This window comes from Labrus bergylta, chromosome 13 (assembly GCF_963930695.1).
Source record: "Labrus bergylta chromosome 13, fLabBer1.1, whole genome shotgun sequence".
Classification (NCBI taxonomy): Eukaryota; Metazoa; Chordata; class Actinopteri; order Labriformes; family Labridae; genus Labrus; species Labrus bergylta.
This window is the reverse complement of record NC_089207.1, coordinates 2802425-2816703: the sequence shown is the minus strand read 5'-3', so window position 1 is coordinate 2816703 and position 14279 is coordinate 2802425. Positions and strand designations below refer to the sequence as shown.

The 14279-nt window shown below is 40.4% G+C and overlaps 2 protein-coding genes and 1 non-coding gene across 3 annotated transcripts; 2 read left to right on the top strand and 1 right to left on the bottom strand.

Annotated features, from left to right (window-relative positions):
- Positions 1 to 280: 280 nt before the first annotated feature.
- Positions 281 to 7530, bottom strand: cep97 (centrosomal protein 97). Its single transcript, XM_020648727.3, has 11 exons — positions 7176 to 7530; positions 5602 to 5753; positions 5343 to 5501; positions 5122 to 5223; positions 4889 to 5002; positions 4633 to 4799; positions 4386 to 4550; positions 4049 to 4230; positions 3283 to 3922; positions 3074 to 3149; positions 281 to 1511 (listed from the first exon to the last, which is right to left on the bottom strand). Exons 1-11 carry the CDS (start codon positions 7210 to 7212, stop codon positions 1005 to 1007), a joined length of 2301 nt encoding a protein of 766 aa, XP_020504383.2. The 5' UTR covers positions 7213 to 7530; the 3' UTR covers positions 281 to 1004.
- A 229-nt stretch (positions 7531 to 7759) lies between these two features.
- On the top strand, positions 7760 to 12647 carry rpl24 (ribosomal protein L24). Its single transcript, XM_020648725.3, has 6 exons — positions 7760 to 7838; positions 7965 to 8040; positions 8867 to 8977; positions 10494 to 10630; positions 12177 to 12240; positions 12517 to 12647. The coding sequence occupies exons 1-6, from the start codon at positions 7834 to 7836 to the stop codon at positions 12595 to 12597; spliced, it is 474 nt and encodes a 157-aa protein (XP_020504381.1). The 5' UTR covers positions 7760 to 7833; the 3' UTR covers positions 12598 to 12647.
- Positions 9468 to 9647, top strand: LOC114921042 (small nucleolar RNA SNORA23). The gene has a single exon (XR_003809346.2). It is a non-coding gene; the product is annotated as a small nucleolar RNA SNORA23 (small nucleolar RNA).
- Positions 12648 to 14279: the final 1632 nt, after the last annotated feature.

Below are 14279 nucleotides of genomic sequence, written 5' to 3'. Positions count from 1 at the left end.
TTAAATAGAAATAAATGATTATATAGGGCGTAAACAACTGATCAACTGCAAATTACTTTGTGACTTTGTTACTTTGTGAACTCTCTCTAAACTTTCATACCAGGGTTCAGAAAACAATCATCATCTAATCCATATCGGTGATTTAAAAACAGGTGTGCCAGCTGCTTGTCAGACTAATTACTGGACTAAAAAAACATTTGCGGTCAACGGGATTAACTGAAAAGGTTATTTTATAATCAGATGAGAAGGTAATGAAATAATCAATAACCATCAACAAATACCGGTTGGAAAATAATATTTGAGGATTTATTTACATTTTTAAAATGATGCTACATTTTCAGGTGATGCGATCTCAAGATTATAAAAAAACCAGCTATAAACGCAACGTGTTATTAGACTGAATGCTTATTGTTTAATATAGTATATATCAGGGATTAGAGCTATGTTAAACACATTGCTGTCTAATCTTATTGTTATAGTTTACACGATGTATACATTGCAATGGATGTTGATGAAGAGAATAGGTCACACCATGTCTGCTCCTTTAATCCAGTGGCTGTCAATCCTGGTCCTGGAGACTCACTGGCCTGCATGTTTTTAGAGGTTTTAGAGGGAAACATCTAACACATGCAGGCCAGTGGGACCCCAGGATCAGGATCGAAAAAAGACAATGCCAGTTGATGTATCAACCTAAACCCTGAAGTTGCTAATATCGCCCAAAGCTACATTACAATCGTTATCTTTACACAGAGAGGAACATTTCTACTGACTAAAACAAAAAGATCCAAGTTTTCAAAACACTTGAATGACATTCACATTAAGGTGTTGTTAAAGTGTGCAAAGTGTTCAGTCTTTTGTAACAAAGCCAACCAGATGCACTGACCCATTTTACATCTGGGGCGGTTATCAAGATGATCACAACTGTGAGAAGTCTCAAGAGGCCGACAGTTGGTGCCAAATTTACACACCCACTCAGTAGTTCTGTATGAGGGCCAATTAGACTCTCAAATAAGGCCAGGAGTGTTTTCCTCCCTTCTCTGTTCTTCTGATTGGTCGTGTGCAGCCTTCTCCAGTGGGGAATTGGACTGTGTGGCTTTGACTGGTGATACTGGTGAGGAGGGCTGTGGTGTTTCTGTTCTTTCACTGACCACCTCCTCGGCCTCCTGCTCCCTCTGCTGCACAGACGAGAGGTACTGCTCCAGCAGGCTGCAGTCTGCGCTGTCCACGGCGAAGCCACTCTGAACGGGGCTCAGCGCTCGGACCGTCTTCAGAGAGTCCGTCGTCCCGCTGCTCAAGAAGCTGTCCTCCCGTGCCGACTGGTGGTCACCTGTGGACGGGAAGCCCGAGTCAGGGAAGGAGACGTCCGTGCTGGGCGGGTTCTCGGTGCCAGATGCAACAGGAGGGACGGACTCGCACAGTCCAGGAGCCGAGACCTGAGCTGGGGTGACGGCCTGAGTTATGCCAGCCAGCTGCTGCTCCACAGACTGTTTCCACTGCTGCATGGACTGGAGCTTTGAAGACAACACAACACAGGAAAGTGTTAATCTAATGAGGCAGAAATACAGGAAGTCTTATCTTCAGAAAGCTGTAATGGAAAGATATCTGTTTAACACGTGCAGATTTCTGATTGCACAGTGGGAAAATACTGAAGCGTAAGAAACACGTACGCAAACAACACACGAACATAACCGTCATGAAACTAAGAGATAATTATAGGCAAGTCTCTAAGGCAGATTAAGACACATGGACAAGAGTCAACCAATGAGAGTGCCCTGCTTTGCGAAGTCTGGTATAAATGTCTTGATGTAACCGCTGCTGAGCGGGATTCTGCTATGCATTTGTGATGATTGTCACTCCTGTATAAGTTTCCTATTACTCTGATAATAACAGACAAAGACAAAAGCAGTTTGACTTGAGACTTTATTTGACCATAGAAAAATCCACAACAAAGCCATTTTTTAACCATGCTGAAACAGGGATGGTAGCGCCAGTCTTTTGGTCTACTGGTCAACCTACCACTCTGCCCAGTCTGTAAATACTGTAATGGCCTGAATATAAGACGAGCTTTCTTTCCTTTAAACACCCTGAAAAAAGTGATGTTGTCTAATATACAGGGTGTAGACTTTTAAATGTCAGTAAACATTCAAAACAAAAGACATAACCACCTATGTGTATAGCGAGTATGACTGAATCCAGCTGCTGTGCCACGGTGAGACACTGGGACTAAGTGGTTCAAAAGTAGGTCAAGTTAACCAAAAATCCAGGTTGAGTTATGAGGCCCCTCATTCAAAAAAACATTTTTTGGGGGGCTTATTGCCTTTCTTCAGAGAGGACAGTGGATAGAAAGTGGGGAATGACATCATATATGAAAGATATGTTATGGAAAGGCTGTCATTTCCCCTCAAAGTCCAGAAGGATAGATTCTACAGGATATATATATATTTGAATATGTCAAACCTGTAAGACCTGTTTTTATTTAACTAATTGGAGTACATTGGGTGTTATTTCCTCATCCGTTAACCTGCTCTGTATTTTATTTTCTTATTTTCTTCCAAGGTGAAAGCTTCCTGTGTTGTTTTGTAAATAATTTCAATTTAATTAACGTCATGTTAACTTGAATATGAAAAAATCTTTGGAAGAGCTAAATTGTTAAAATATACTGCGAGCATCGTACCCCCCCTCTCTTTCTGCAAAGAAAGTGCTCCAATGTTTGAAAGTTTGAAGGAGGAGTCTTGCAATTATTTTGCTATTATGTGTCATTAATAATGTGTGAAGAATGCTTTTCCTTAACTAAAAAATTATTTAAAAAAAAGAAAGTTGGGAATGACATCAGGAAAGGAGCTGCAGGTCAGACTTTATCCTTGGTGCATGGAGCATGCAACAATTTCAACTAGCAACATTTCTTGCATAAATTGCAAAATTATTGCACACAACTAGCATGTCAGTATTATCATTGTGAGTGTTACCATCATAAATCATCATAAAGATGCTAGCATGGCCGTCTTGTTTAGAAAAAAACAAACACAGGAGAGCAACATCATATGAGATAATGACAGAGTGAGGCTGAACTCACCTGTTTCCACAGAAACTTTACAGCTTCCTCCTGAACCAGCCTCTGTAAGCGCTCCTCTTCATAGTGATGCTGCACCCTGCAAAACAACTCCATTATTAACTAGTAGTTCATCTATGTACATGCTGGACAATACAAAAGTTATAAAGCACAAACATTCCCACACCACAAAATTGAAAAGCAAAAAGAAACACAGACGATCATTAAGTTACCTGTCCAATTCTTCAGACAAGAAGAGAATGTGTTCTTGCATCCTGTGCAGGCGGATTTCACTGCGCACCTCTTTTGCGACAGGGTGACAACAGCGCGTGTGCTGTCCCCTCCACCATGACTGAATTTTAACCGCTGCCCTGTCCGCCTCCGTCACAGAGGATTTACTTGTACACACTTGAACTTCTTCCTGCGTCGGGGCTTCCATCATCTCTGCTTTGCAAAAGTCAGAGGATGTTTCCAGATCACTTTGCGGTGTGCTAACTCTGAGTGCCACCGATCCAGCTGTAGTCGCCCCACCAGAAAGGACTTCTTCAGAGCCCTTTTCCTCTGTCTGTGATCGATGTTTCTTGTTTGTGTTGTGCTTTTTCTGCTCGGCCGGCTGCTTTGGAGCCAGGGAGTCGGGTTCAAATGTCTCCGTCTCATCCTCGCTGTCAGAGTGGGTCATTTGAGGATCCAGATCGGATGTGAAGGGGAGAAAAGTCGACTCTGAGGAAAGCATGCTGCCGTTCAGTTTGTCCTCATCTGTCAGCACGTCCTCTAGAAACATGTGCTCCTCTCCGGGCCTCGGGCTGCGAACCACCGGCAATGATGTGTGGGAAGAATCACAGCTTACCCAGGTGTTAAACTGCACAACTGGCTCTGCACAAAAAGCAGACAAACCAAAACAGTTACAATTCTGAAAAATAAATCTTGTCACAACAGCTTCTTGTTAATAGAAACAACAAAAACAAACTGCCAGATAGGATGACAAAGCAGCCCGCTCACCTGTCTCCCGTACTGATGGTGCAGCAGCAGCTGATGCAGGTGGACTGATGTTCCTCAGCTCTCTGGCTCCCCCCTGTGGCTCTTCATGTGAAGGACTGTGCCTCTCCACGTCTAGTTGAGTTGGGCGCGGAGGGCTGGGACATCCTCCTGTCGTCTCCTCTAACAGCTGTCTCTGGTGAAACCTGGGAGACAAAAAATGTCCACCACACCCGGGATCAGTCGTAGAAAATTTTCCACTGATAATGATGCATGGTATTTAAGTAAGAATTGGACGCTGGTCTTTGTTTTTTAAAGCATCATGTTGTGTCACATTGCTGCTAAATGTATATTTTTTTACCTCTGCTTACTGAGGATCTTCTCCAGTTTGGCATCTTCTGCAGTCTCTAGAGCTGGGGATGATGTCAGGGGGCAAACAGTGGCCAGGTACTGAACCAGCTGAACATGCTGACCCGGTCGATATGAACGTCCTTTTCCCTGACTGTAGAGCCACTCTGCTTTGAGACTGTAAAAATAACAATCATACATAAGAAAATCCAACGTTTTGGTTCTTTCATTCATCTTTACAGATTTAGAAACACACACACCCTTCTTTCTGTGACACGACATAGCCATCCAGGACTTTCAGGCTCAGGCACCAACTCATGACGTAAGGCCGATAATCAAAACCAGGCAGTGAGGGGGTCGACATAACGCAGGGGTTGCTCATGATGGACAGCTGCTCCAGGTCATGGAGAGGCGCGAGGTATGACGCCTGCAGAACAATCACAAATAAGTCAGTCAATCAGTAATTAGCATCCGTGTTGTTTAAATGGAGACGACAGCACTTTATCAAGTAATTACCTCGTTAAGATCCCTGATTTCATTCTCTGCCAGGGAGAGGATGGATAAATGGACGGGGAGGTGAGCAGGAACTGTACGGAGAGTTGTAATACTGTTTCCATGGAGTAAAAGTGTCTTCAAAAAGGGAAAGAAAAAAGAATACAAAACATACAAAAATGAAGCTTCCACAGAACATTCTCAAACATCATGCTTTTCTTTATGATGCTTTTGGCCTTGGAGAGTCAAGCACTCACCTTCAATGCCACCAGTTTGGTGAGATCACCTATTGTAGATATGTTATTGTCAGACAGATCCAGGTGTTGAAGGGACAGACAGTTGTTGAGTTGCTCGATGACCTGAGATAAAAACCATGTACAGTCAGTCAAACATGCAAAATATTGAAATCTTGAAACTGTTTTTACCCAGGTTATGACATTTTTTTGTCCATCCATGACGTAAATTTTGTGATATAAACCTTAATATTGTTCCCCGAAAGGTTGAGCCATTCCAAGTGCGGGAGATCTCTTAGCCCTTCGATGTACCCGATACTGTTATTGGGAAGGTTGAGGACTCTCAACTCTGTTAGCCGAGACACTCCCATCATCCTCACCAGACGGTTACTGGCAACAGATAGCTAAAGAGGAAGAGGATAAAAAGCATTCAAGAAAATGTTCAGTATGTTGTATGTAAATAAATGGACTGAAAAGCAACAAGGTGTCAGAGGGTTTACCCACCTGCTGGAGACCTGGGCTCCGTTCCAGGTGGTCCAGTTTCATTATGTGATTACGGTCGAGGATGAGGGTGTGAGTGTCCTCGGAGCAGATGAAACTAGGTTCCAGCTTCTGCATACTCCGGTCCGAAAGATCCATCACAGGACCTTGTGTGGCTAAAGCAAATAGACATTTAAAAACTGCAATCACAAAACTACCCCCCTGCTCCCTATCCCTCTTCCTGCATCTTATCCCATCTCTCCCCCTATCCCTTTCCAAGCCCGGCGCAGTCTAGACCTGTGAAGGCTGTTTCGTCATGAGCCGGGGATCCGGCTGAAGATTTAATTTGCCTTTTAATAAGAAAGTTTTTTCTTACCACTTTAACTTTTGCTGCTTTGCTAAAGTGCTCATGATGGATAGGCCGGATCTTTGTAACATAGCAATAAGTAAGGTCTTTTACCTGCTTTTTTATAAAGTGTCTCGAGATAACACTTGTTATGAGTTGAAGCTATACAAATAAAAATTGATTGATTGATACATTAAACAGAATATTTGTATTTAGGATAATTAGGCCTCTACTCTGATTTAGATGAATCTGTTTTTCTGAGTCCTCCAAGTTCATAAAAGTGTGATACTTAAACCCCTTTAGATAATAAAGGTAGAGCAAATAAATGGAGGTCAGGGCAAACTGACTTAAAGAAAGTAGTTAGATCTATAGATCTGCAACATAACAAAAGACTATACGTCATTTAAAACGTCAATATTCACTCGCTGTGGATATAGATTTAAACTGACCCCCCTTCCCCCACACATCACCTCACACCCATTATCCCCCCACCACTCCTCCTGGTCACACACACACACACACACACACACACACACACACACACACACACACACACACACCTGTATTATTGTATTATAGTATGTTCATATCACCTCAATAAGTTATCGACCTGTACAATATGTCCATATTCTGTATATTATCTGTAATCTACTATAGCATGCTCACTGCACCTTAATCTGTATATTATAATCTGAAGAATATACTTATATTTATAGTATTTATTTATATTTATAGCATTTATTTATATTTATAGCATCCCATTAATCCAGACATATATACACAATAATTCACTTTTTTTAGTCTACATCTGTAAATTCTGTAATTACTTGTACAGACTTGTACTTGTACACAGATTGTTGCACTTTCTGCTTATTTGCACTTCTGGTGAGATGCTAAACCTCATTTCGTTACTCTACACCTGTACATGTGTAATGACAATAAAGTCATTTACCTGTCGACATGTTTACAGGTAAATAATACTGACACTAGTAGATCCAATGGCACGAAGGGTGGCTATCGAATGAGGAATATCAAGGACAGAAAATAAGAGTTTGTGGAGCAGATGGAAAGTCTAACTCAGGAGATATGATGTTTAGATCTGACTCATGATGTTTGTAATGCATGCTAACGGCTGCACTCTGAGATGATGCATGCTAAGTTAGCTAACACTGAGCTCGTATAATAATAAGCACCATTTCTTCCACATAACCTTCTCTATCTGTCTGACCATAACAACAGCAGAGCAACTTACCAGCATTTTTATCAGACTGCAAATCTGATACACCCATCCTGTCGCCAAAGTCTATGCAGAGCAACTATATTAGCTGCAGATTGTAGTGTGAAAGACAAGGAGCCTTCTGCCGCTTGTCAAACGGCTGAACCAGGAAGTTACTGGGAAATGTAGTCCAAAAAGTCCGTCTCGCTCATTACGTTAAAGCGTCCTTGTGGGCGGAAAAACTACAATTATCTTTGTTGACTAAATAAAAAGGCTACAGTAAAAAACACAGTAGATAAACATGCTTGTTATTAATGTTAATACCGAGCTACATCTTTCATTTTTAGTTCTCATTTAACTGCCTAATTTCTTTGACATCGCCAGAGAGCATTACTTTGCCGCTTTCTGATGTTTCTGTTACGTTTGCTAGGCAACGTCAGATGCCAACGTCATCCTTGTGACGTCATCATCCTAACGACGGGGCAACGGCTAAACTTAAATCTGATTTTAAAACATATATTTATAGCCAGAATAACTTGTAAATGGTTTTTATGTGTAAAGCAATATAAAATCAATGCAAGTCACCGAAAACTATTCACTTTTTAATTAATGATAAATCACGATTTGTCGTCTCTAATTTCAGTTTCCGCTTCCGCCATCTTTCTTTCCGGTTTTGTGCCCTCTCGTAGCCATCATGAAGTGAGTGTACTGAATATTATCAAACGCCATCTGCACACTTTAATAAATGTTCCAATCATTTAATCTGTCTTAAGTTTGAATGTGTATCATCTTCTTCTAGTGATGGCTTATATTTGTCGTTTTCAGGGTCGAGTTGTGCAGTTTCAGCGGGTATAAAATATACCCCGGCCATGGCCGCCGATACGCCAGGATAGACGGAAAGGTAACAAGTCTTTCCCCCGCCGGCTTCAAGTTACTCTGTTTTTAAACGATGAAGAGAGCTTCCTACTAAAGTCTTTATGTGTGCTGGTTAACTTGTTTGTATTGACCGTATAGGAGCAGATATAACCAGGTCAATTACACTCTTGTGATCTGCTAGCCGTTAGCTTCGACAGTTAGCATCTTAAACAGAAAACTACTGAAGTGTCACAGCTGAATTCTGCTGTTATTCTTTTAATAAAAAGCTTTATAGTGTTTATCTAAAATAATCAAACGTTTCCTGATACTATGAATGTTTACAAAAGCAGTCACTATTTATTAAACTGCATTTTGTTTACTTGTTTATTGCACTTTGCTGAAATAATTAACTATAAACTCAGTATTATGGGATTAACACTTTTATTACAGCTTTAAAATGTTATTCTGTGTAAATGTCAAAATGTTGTTGTTAGGTAGGGATAGTCATTTGTGTCTTGATGCCACATATTATTGTACATTACAGAATGTGTTTCATAATACAGTGATGAGTCCTGAGGAAGTGAATTTGAAACAGCTAAAATAAATACTAAAAGTCAAGTTAACTTTATTTATACATCACATTTATAACAGCAGAGGCAGACCGAAGTGCTGTACAGTAAATTAGGCAAAATACATTACATCCAAAATGTCATAAAAACATGTGAAAGCAAAAATTAAAACATAAAACAATAGTAAAAGTTCTAACAGACACTGCTGCTGGGATACAACATTTAACTAGAGGTAAAAGCCGAGGAGAAGAAATGGGTTTTTATAAATGACTTGAACTGTTCATTTGGTAATTTCTTTTTAAGGTGTTCCAGTTTTTGAATGGCAAGTGTGAGTCTGCCTTCCTCGCCAAGAGAAATCCAAGACAGATCAACTGGACCGTTCTGTACAGGCGCAAGCACAAGAAGGGCCAGTCTGTGAGTAACAAGTTGTATGAGTTCATGGAACCACATGTTTGTCTGTGTTGGAAGAAGCAAACAGATCAGTCTTTTTTTTATCTGTTCTGTTACTTAATTGTAAGTTCAGTCCATATCTTCTTTCAGAATATGATATAATGCGTCCAGCAATTATTGTTTCTTGCCTATATTATATTGTGTGTGTGTGTGAGAATCAGTAGTCTGTCCTTCTGGGATAATTTAAATCATCTTAATCTGAATTTGGCGTCTGGCCCTTTTTAGTAAATGCATATACTGAGTTGTTTTTTTTTTTTTAGTTAAACCTGTATAAAATGGTTTAACTACAGTAATTATGTATAACATCTGTTGTAGGACATTAACTGAAGTGTAAACATTCTGAAAACATCCCACCATATTGCAGGAATTGGTTATGCACACAAATCATAGTTTGTTCTGTGCTTACATTGAACACTTATATTTTCCCTCAGTTGAACTGAATCATTTGGCTGCGGGTGAACGGTGTGCACGGTGTCAGTCTGTGTTATGTGTTGTTGCTGGACTGTGTTTTTCAGTCTTAGCAGCAGTGCTCACTCCACACCTACAGCCATAGAACAACAGGAGATCATAGTACTGGCTCTTGACGTCTTACTGACATCTCACCATTAGTCAGCCTCCAAACTCTCCAACAATACAATCATGTCGTTTTTCTTAGTCTGATTTTCATTACGTCTAGCATTTGTAAGTAACCTGTAACTAGGTGAGTCTGCAGGGTGTACCTTAGTTTCAATTGCAGCAGTTTAACATTTTCTTTGTGTAGAATTTGATGTTATACCAAACAGACCATAGATTCAGATACATTGATCCTGATAAATCTGAGTTTCTTAAGAAATCCGCGTTGATGTTGATGCCCAAATATCTGTAAATAAGTTATTTTGCAACAAATGCTTAATGGCTTTTATTATAACATTAAAAGTCACTGTAGATTATAAATCTGTTATGTAATTTTAGATGGAACGTTTCAGAGTAAACAAACAGTCTTGATTTTGATGGTTTCATACACTGTTTATTCTGCTACAGAGAAATGTTAACTCGGTTTGACCCATTTTAGGATGTTTTGACTTGTTTTAAGAAGCCCTGGGAAAATGCCATTAGTTTTTACTTAATACTTTTTTAGTGTTTCTTCTTCCTGCACCTCTTCGTTCTTTCTGTAGGCCTAAGTGAAAAGAAAGGTTGCCTTCACATTGTACTGCTTACACGGAACAAAGTGAAATAAAAGTTCTTCATAGGTTTTGTAAAGTTGAAGGTTATTACTTTAATTCTGACGCTTTAGACATTGTTTGGTAATATTTATCCCAATTTTTGTTTTAGTTGAACTTAATGTCTCGCTTTATTGATTGAACACCTTCAGTATGTCAGTGTCACTTAAACCACAGTTAACATGAGCATCTCGGTCCTCCTTTTGTTGTTAGGCTGGTCTTAACATGTTGATATTCGCCTTCTAACATACAAACATCTTGTCTTTATTCGGTCTTAACAGGAAGAGGTGACAAAGAAGCGTACCCGCCGTGCGGTGAAATTCCAGAGGGCCATCACTGGGGCCTCCCTGGCCGAGATTATGGCCAAGAGGAACCAGAAGCCCGAGGTCCGCAAGGCCCAGAGGGAGCAGGCCATCAGGTGAGGGCACCAAGTGTTCTGTTAGCTATTGGCTTTTGAGAACTGATTTTGTTTTCAGGTTCCTAAAGCTCTTAACGGGGTTAAAGTATTCCGTCACTGTGCCGCATCTCTGGTGTGAGGCCGTGAGAGTACAAATAAATACCGGTGGGGAATTTGTTGTTTAAGTTTTATCATGTTTGAGTCGATGGAGTTCCCGTAATAATGGTATTTAACCCAGCTGTTGTATCTCAAACTTACCAAAGTTACTAGCCAATCAGAAGCGGGGTAGGGCAGGTCTTGGCTACACTGGAAGTGTGGGATCTAGGGATGACGTGTTAGCAGGTTCTGCTCGGCTTGAAATGGAAAACCAATTCATGAAACCTGATGATGTCATAATGGTGGAAAAAGGGACCTAGAAACAAACAGGGCTGGTGCCTCAAACTGTAGGAGCTGGTGCCTCAAACTGTAGGAGCTGGTGCCTCAAACTGTAGGAGCTGGTGCCTCAAACTGTAGGAGCTGGTGCCTCAAACTGTAGGAGCTGGAGCCTCAAACTGTAGGAGCTGGTGCCTCAAACTGTAGGAGCTGGAGCCTCAAACTGTAGGAGCTGGAGCCTCAAACTGTAGGAGCTGGAGCCTCAAACTGTAGGAGCTGGTGCCTCAAACTGTAGGAGCTGGTGCCTCAAACTGTAGGAGCTGGAGCATGTTTTTACTGGAGTAATATTCATGCATGTCACAGGTCTGTACGCTCCACTCTGCAGAGAGACAAAGATGTCCGCTGTTATGTCTTTGAAAACGGTGTAGTTTCCCGTTTGGTGCAGCCCCTTGCTGTAGATGTGATTGCTGCGTCCTCATAATAAATCTTCCCACACAAGTTTTGCAATTGAAACTTTTTGTTGTGTTGCACGGACCCACCGGAGAGAAATGGTGCCTTCAGTGCCGTCTGTACATCGGCAATTATTTCTGTGCAGCGTCCTGTATCTGCGCTGCACGCAGGCAGGTGCGATTGTGCCTGTCGTTGAGATTGTCCCGACCCCTCTTCAACAAAATAAATTAACAAAAAATAGGGCCGGGTAAGATCACCTCTTCACTACATTGGGTGAACATGTGTCTGATGAACACTTGAAGAGTTTAAAGAGTTTTTATCATAATTATAAAGTTGTGCAGAAAGCTGATCAGGATGCAGGAACGCAAAGAAATGTTCGGTGCTCAAATCTTTAATTATCCAAAAGAATATACATCTCATCTGGTGCTACATGTGAGCAGAACCAACATATCTACAAGTCTGAGTTAATGGATGATTCCACAGATGGCTTATATTGTGCACTTGATGGCTGAGGCCGTCATTAATTTATATAAATCTTCAGTATTAGTGTTATGATGATGTCACTTTGTTCTCTTCACAAGCTGGAGATGCATCACCTTTTGGTTATTTATTAATGTTTGTCATGTTTTTGTTCTCTACCACAAGTTTTAATCACACAGTATAACACTTGATAGTTACACATTTCCAATTGAGGATTCTCTCCTACGTGTTCAGTCTGGTTTATTGTTTCTCTTTATTCTGTCAGAGCTGCCAAGGAGGCCAAGAAGGCGAAGCAGGCAACCAAGAAGCCCGCTGCTCCAAGTGCAAAGGTAAGAACTCGACTGTGTGAACTTGTTTTTGGAAATTTACTGCATCAGTGCACATTTTGTGATTCCAGTGTTTCCATTCAAGAATATTATTACAGGGTACTGAATGCCATTCTATTAGTACACAACTACTTACCTGAAACATGCCAGATTGTAAACTTCAACCTCCTTGGTTTTGTAACAGACATCGTGCTGGTAGAGGCTTTAGGGAGCTTGGCTGTAAACTTATTTAGTATGGTGTTTTGTAACATTGTGTTGTTGTTTTTTTTTCTTCTATAGTCTTCTACCAAGACTGCACAGAAACCCAAGATCGCCAAGCCGATGAAGATGAGCGCCCCACGCGTTGGTGGAAAACGCTAAGCCTGGCTCTTGTTTATGGTTGTGAATAAAACATTTTTGGCTTACCATCATTTCGATTTTTGTTTGTTGTGTACAACAAGAAGAAAACCATAAAAGGGCCTTTTATATTTATCAACGTTCTTTTAACTGTACAGCGATGTGGAAAAGAATGAACCTGTACATGGAATTAATTTTAGTATTTGGTTACCATGGCTCCATAATCACTAGGTTTTGTTTTACAAACTAAATGGTTATATAGCCACATTGATTTACAATGTGTAACTAAATCAAGTCTGTGAAGGCTGTGAAATAAGTAACCTGTATTTATGTTGTTAAATGCAGAGGAATTTAATGCAGCATGCCAAAATATGCAATCGCCATGGGTGAGTGTTACGCATTTAAGATTAAAACTTTCCTCAAATCAACTTCAGTCTGAAACCATCTGTGCTGCAGGTTGTTTGATGCAGAAATGTGGGTTCAGTTGCCTGTAGTGCAAACCGTGAGCAGCAGGGGGAGCTGTTGTTTCATTGACTTTATGTCTCCTGACCAAAGTGAGTCAGTTTTGTTTGTAGTAGAAACAGCTCTCTACATTTGTTATGTATCCAGAGGCTGTTTAAAGCCTTCTGCATCAACTGTTGACAGGAAAGTAATGAACTTAGTGGAATTAATATATACACAGGTTTTAGGTATTTGTACTTCACTTGAATGTCTGTCTTACACAGCTTTTGTACTTTGTTCTACTTCAGCTCTGAGCCTCATATTGAATTTTACACCAATTCATTAATCAGTGTGTCATATTTATCCATTCCATCATGCCAATCTGGATAAAACATTTATCTCAACTTTAGATTTTTGCTTATGAGTGGAGAATCAAGATTTTCTAGCAAACTCACTGACATGAGGTGTGAAGGTGCTTTCACATGAAGTTGACTTGATGGACACATGGATCTCACAGGAGAGCAACCATGATTATCTTAAAGAATATAAAGTTCTAGTATTTTGAAGACATCACCCAACAGTATATAAATCAGTTAAATTTAGCACAACCTTCAAATTCTACATGAGTGGATTCTAACCCTCAATATGCAGTGAAGGTTTAATCGACATTCATTAAACTAACGATTTAACAGAACAGTGAGTGCTTTGACACAATAAAGATTATATACTTAAAGTTTTCAGTGCAGGACGTTCACTTCAGAGTATTCTCAAAGTGTGGATTTGCAGCAACTGAATTACTTGTTGCATTAGTCATCATACAAACTTAAAGGCCAATAAGATGAAACATTTGGCTCATAAAAGTTGAAAATAACTGCATGATGAAGTTTGCTTGTCTTTCCTAAAACCCAAATCCTTTTTCTTTATATTCTATTAAAAAGCAGATGCATGGGGGGCGCTGGCAGCGTAGTGGTTGGTGCGTGTGCCCTATGTATGGAGGCTGTAGTCCCTCAAGCGGACGGCCCAGGTTCAAATCCAATCTGTGGCTCCTTTCATGGCATGCATATTATTTCCAACTCTCGCTCTCTCTCCCTGATTTTCATATCAATTCAGTTTTAAAAATAAATCTTTAAAAGAAGCAGATGATGTGGTAGGGATGAGACTTAGAAGTTATTGAAGAGGACGGAGATACGCAGAGGGAAAGTTAATAAATAGCCTTTTATTCACCGGGGGCCAAAGATGATCCCCCTGAGTGTCTCAGATCTCTT

What these genes read in the sequence shown, in the direction of transcription:
- rpl24 (XM_020648725.3), top strand. An exon ending in AGCACAAGAAGGGCCAGTCT is followed by an intron (nt 8,978 to 10,493) that starts GTGAGTAACAAG and finishes CGGTCTTAACAG; the next exon opens with GAAGAGGTGACAAAGAAGCG. An exon ending in CCGCTGCTCCAAGTGCAAAG is followed by an intron (nt 12,241 to 12,516) that starts GTAAGAACTCGA and finishes TTTCTTCTATAG; the next exon opens with TCTTCTACCAAGACTGCACA.
- cep97 (XM_020648727.3), bottom strand. Translation starts at nt 7,212, where the DNA reads ATGGGTGTATCAGATTTGCAGTCTGATAAAAATGCTG. An exon ending in AAGATCCTCAGTAAGCAGAG is followed by an intron (nt 4,231 to 4,385) that starts GTAAAAAAATAT and finishes TTTGTCTCCCAG; the next exon opens with GTTTCACCAGAGACAGCTGT. An exon ending in TAAAGTTTCTGTGGAAACAG is followed by an intron (nt 1,512 to 3,073) that starts GTGAGTTCAGCC and finishes TTGTCTTCAAAG; the next exon opens with CTCCAGTCCATGCAGCAGTG.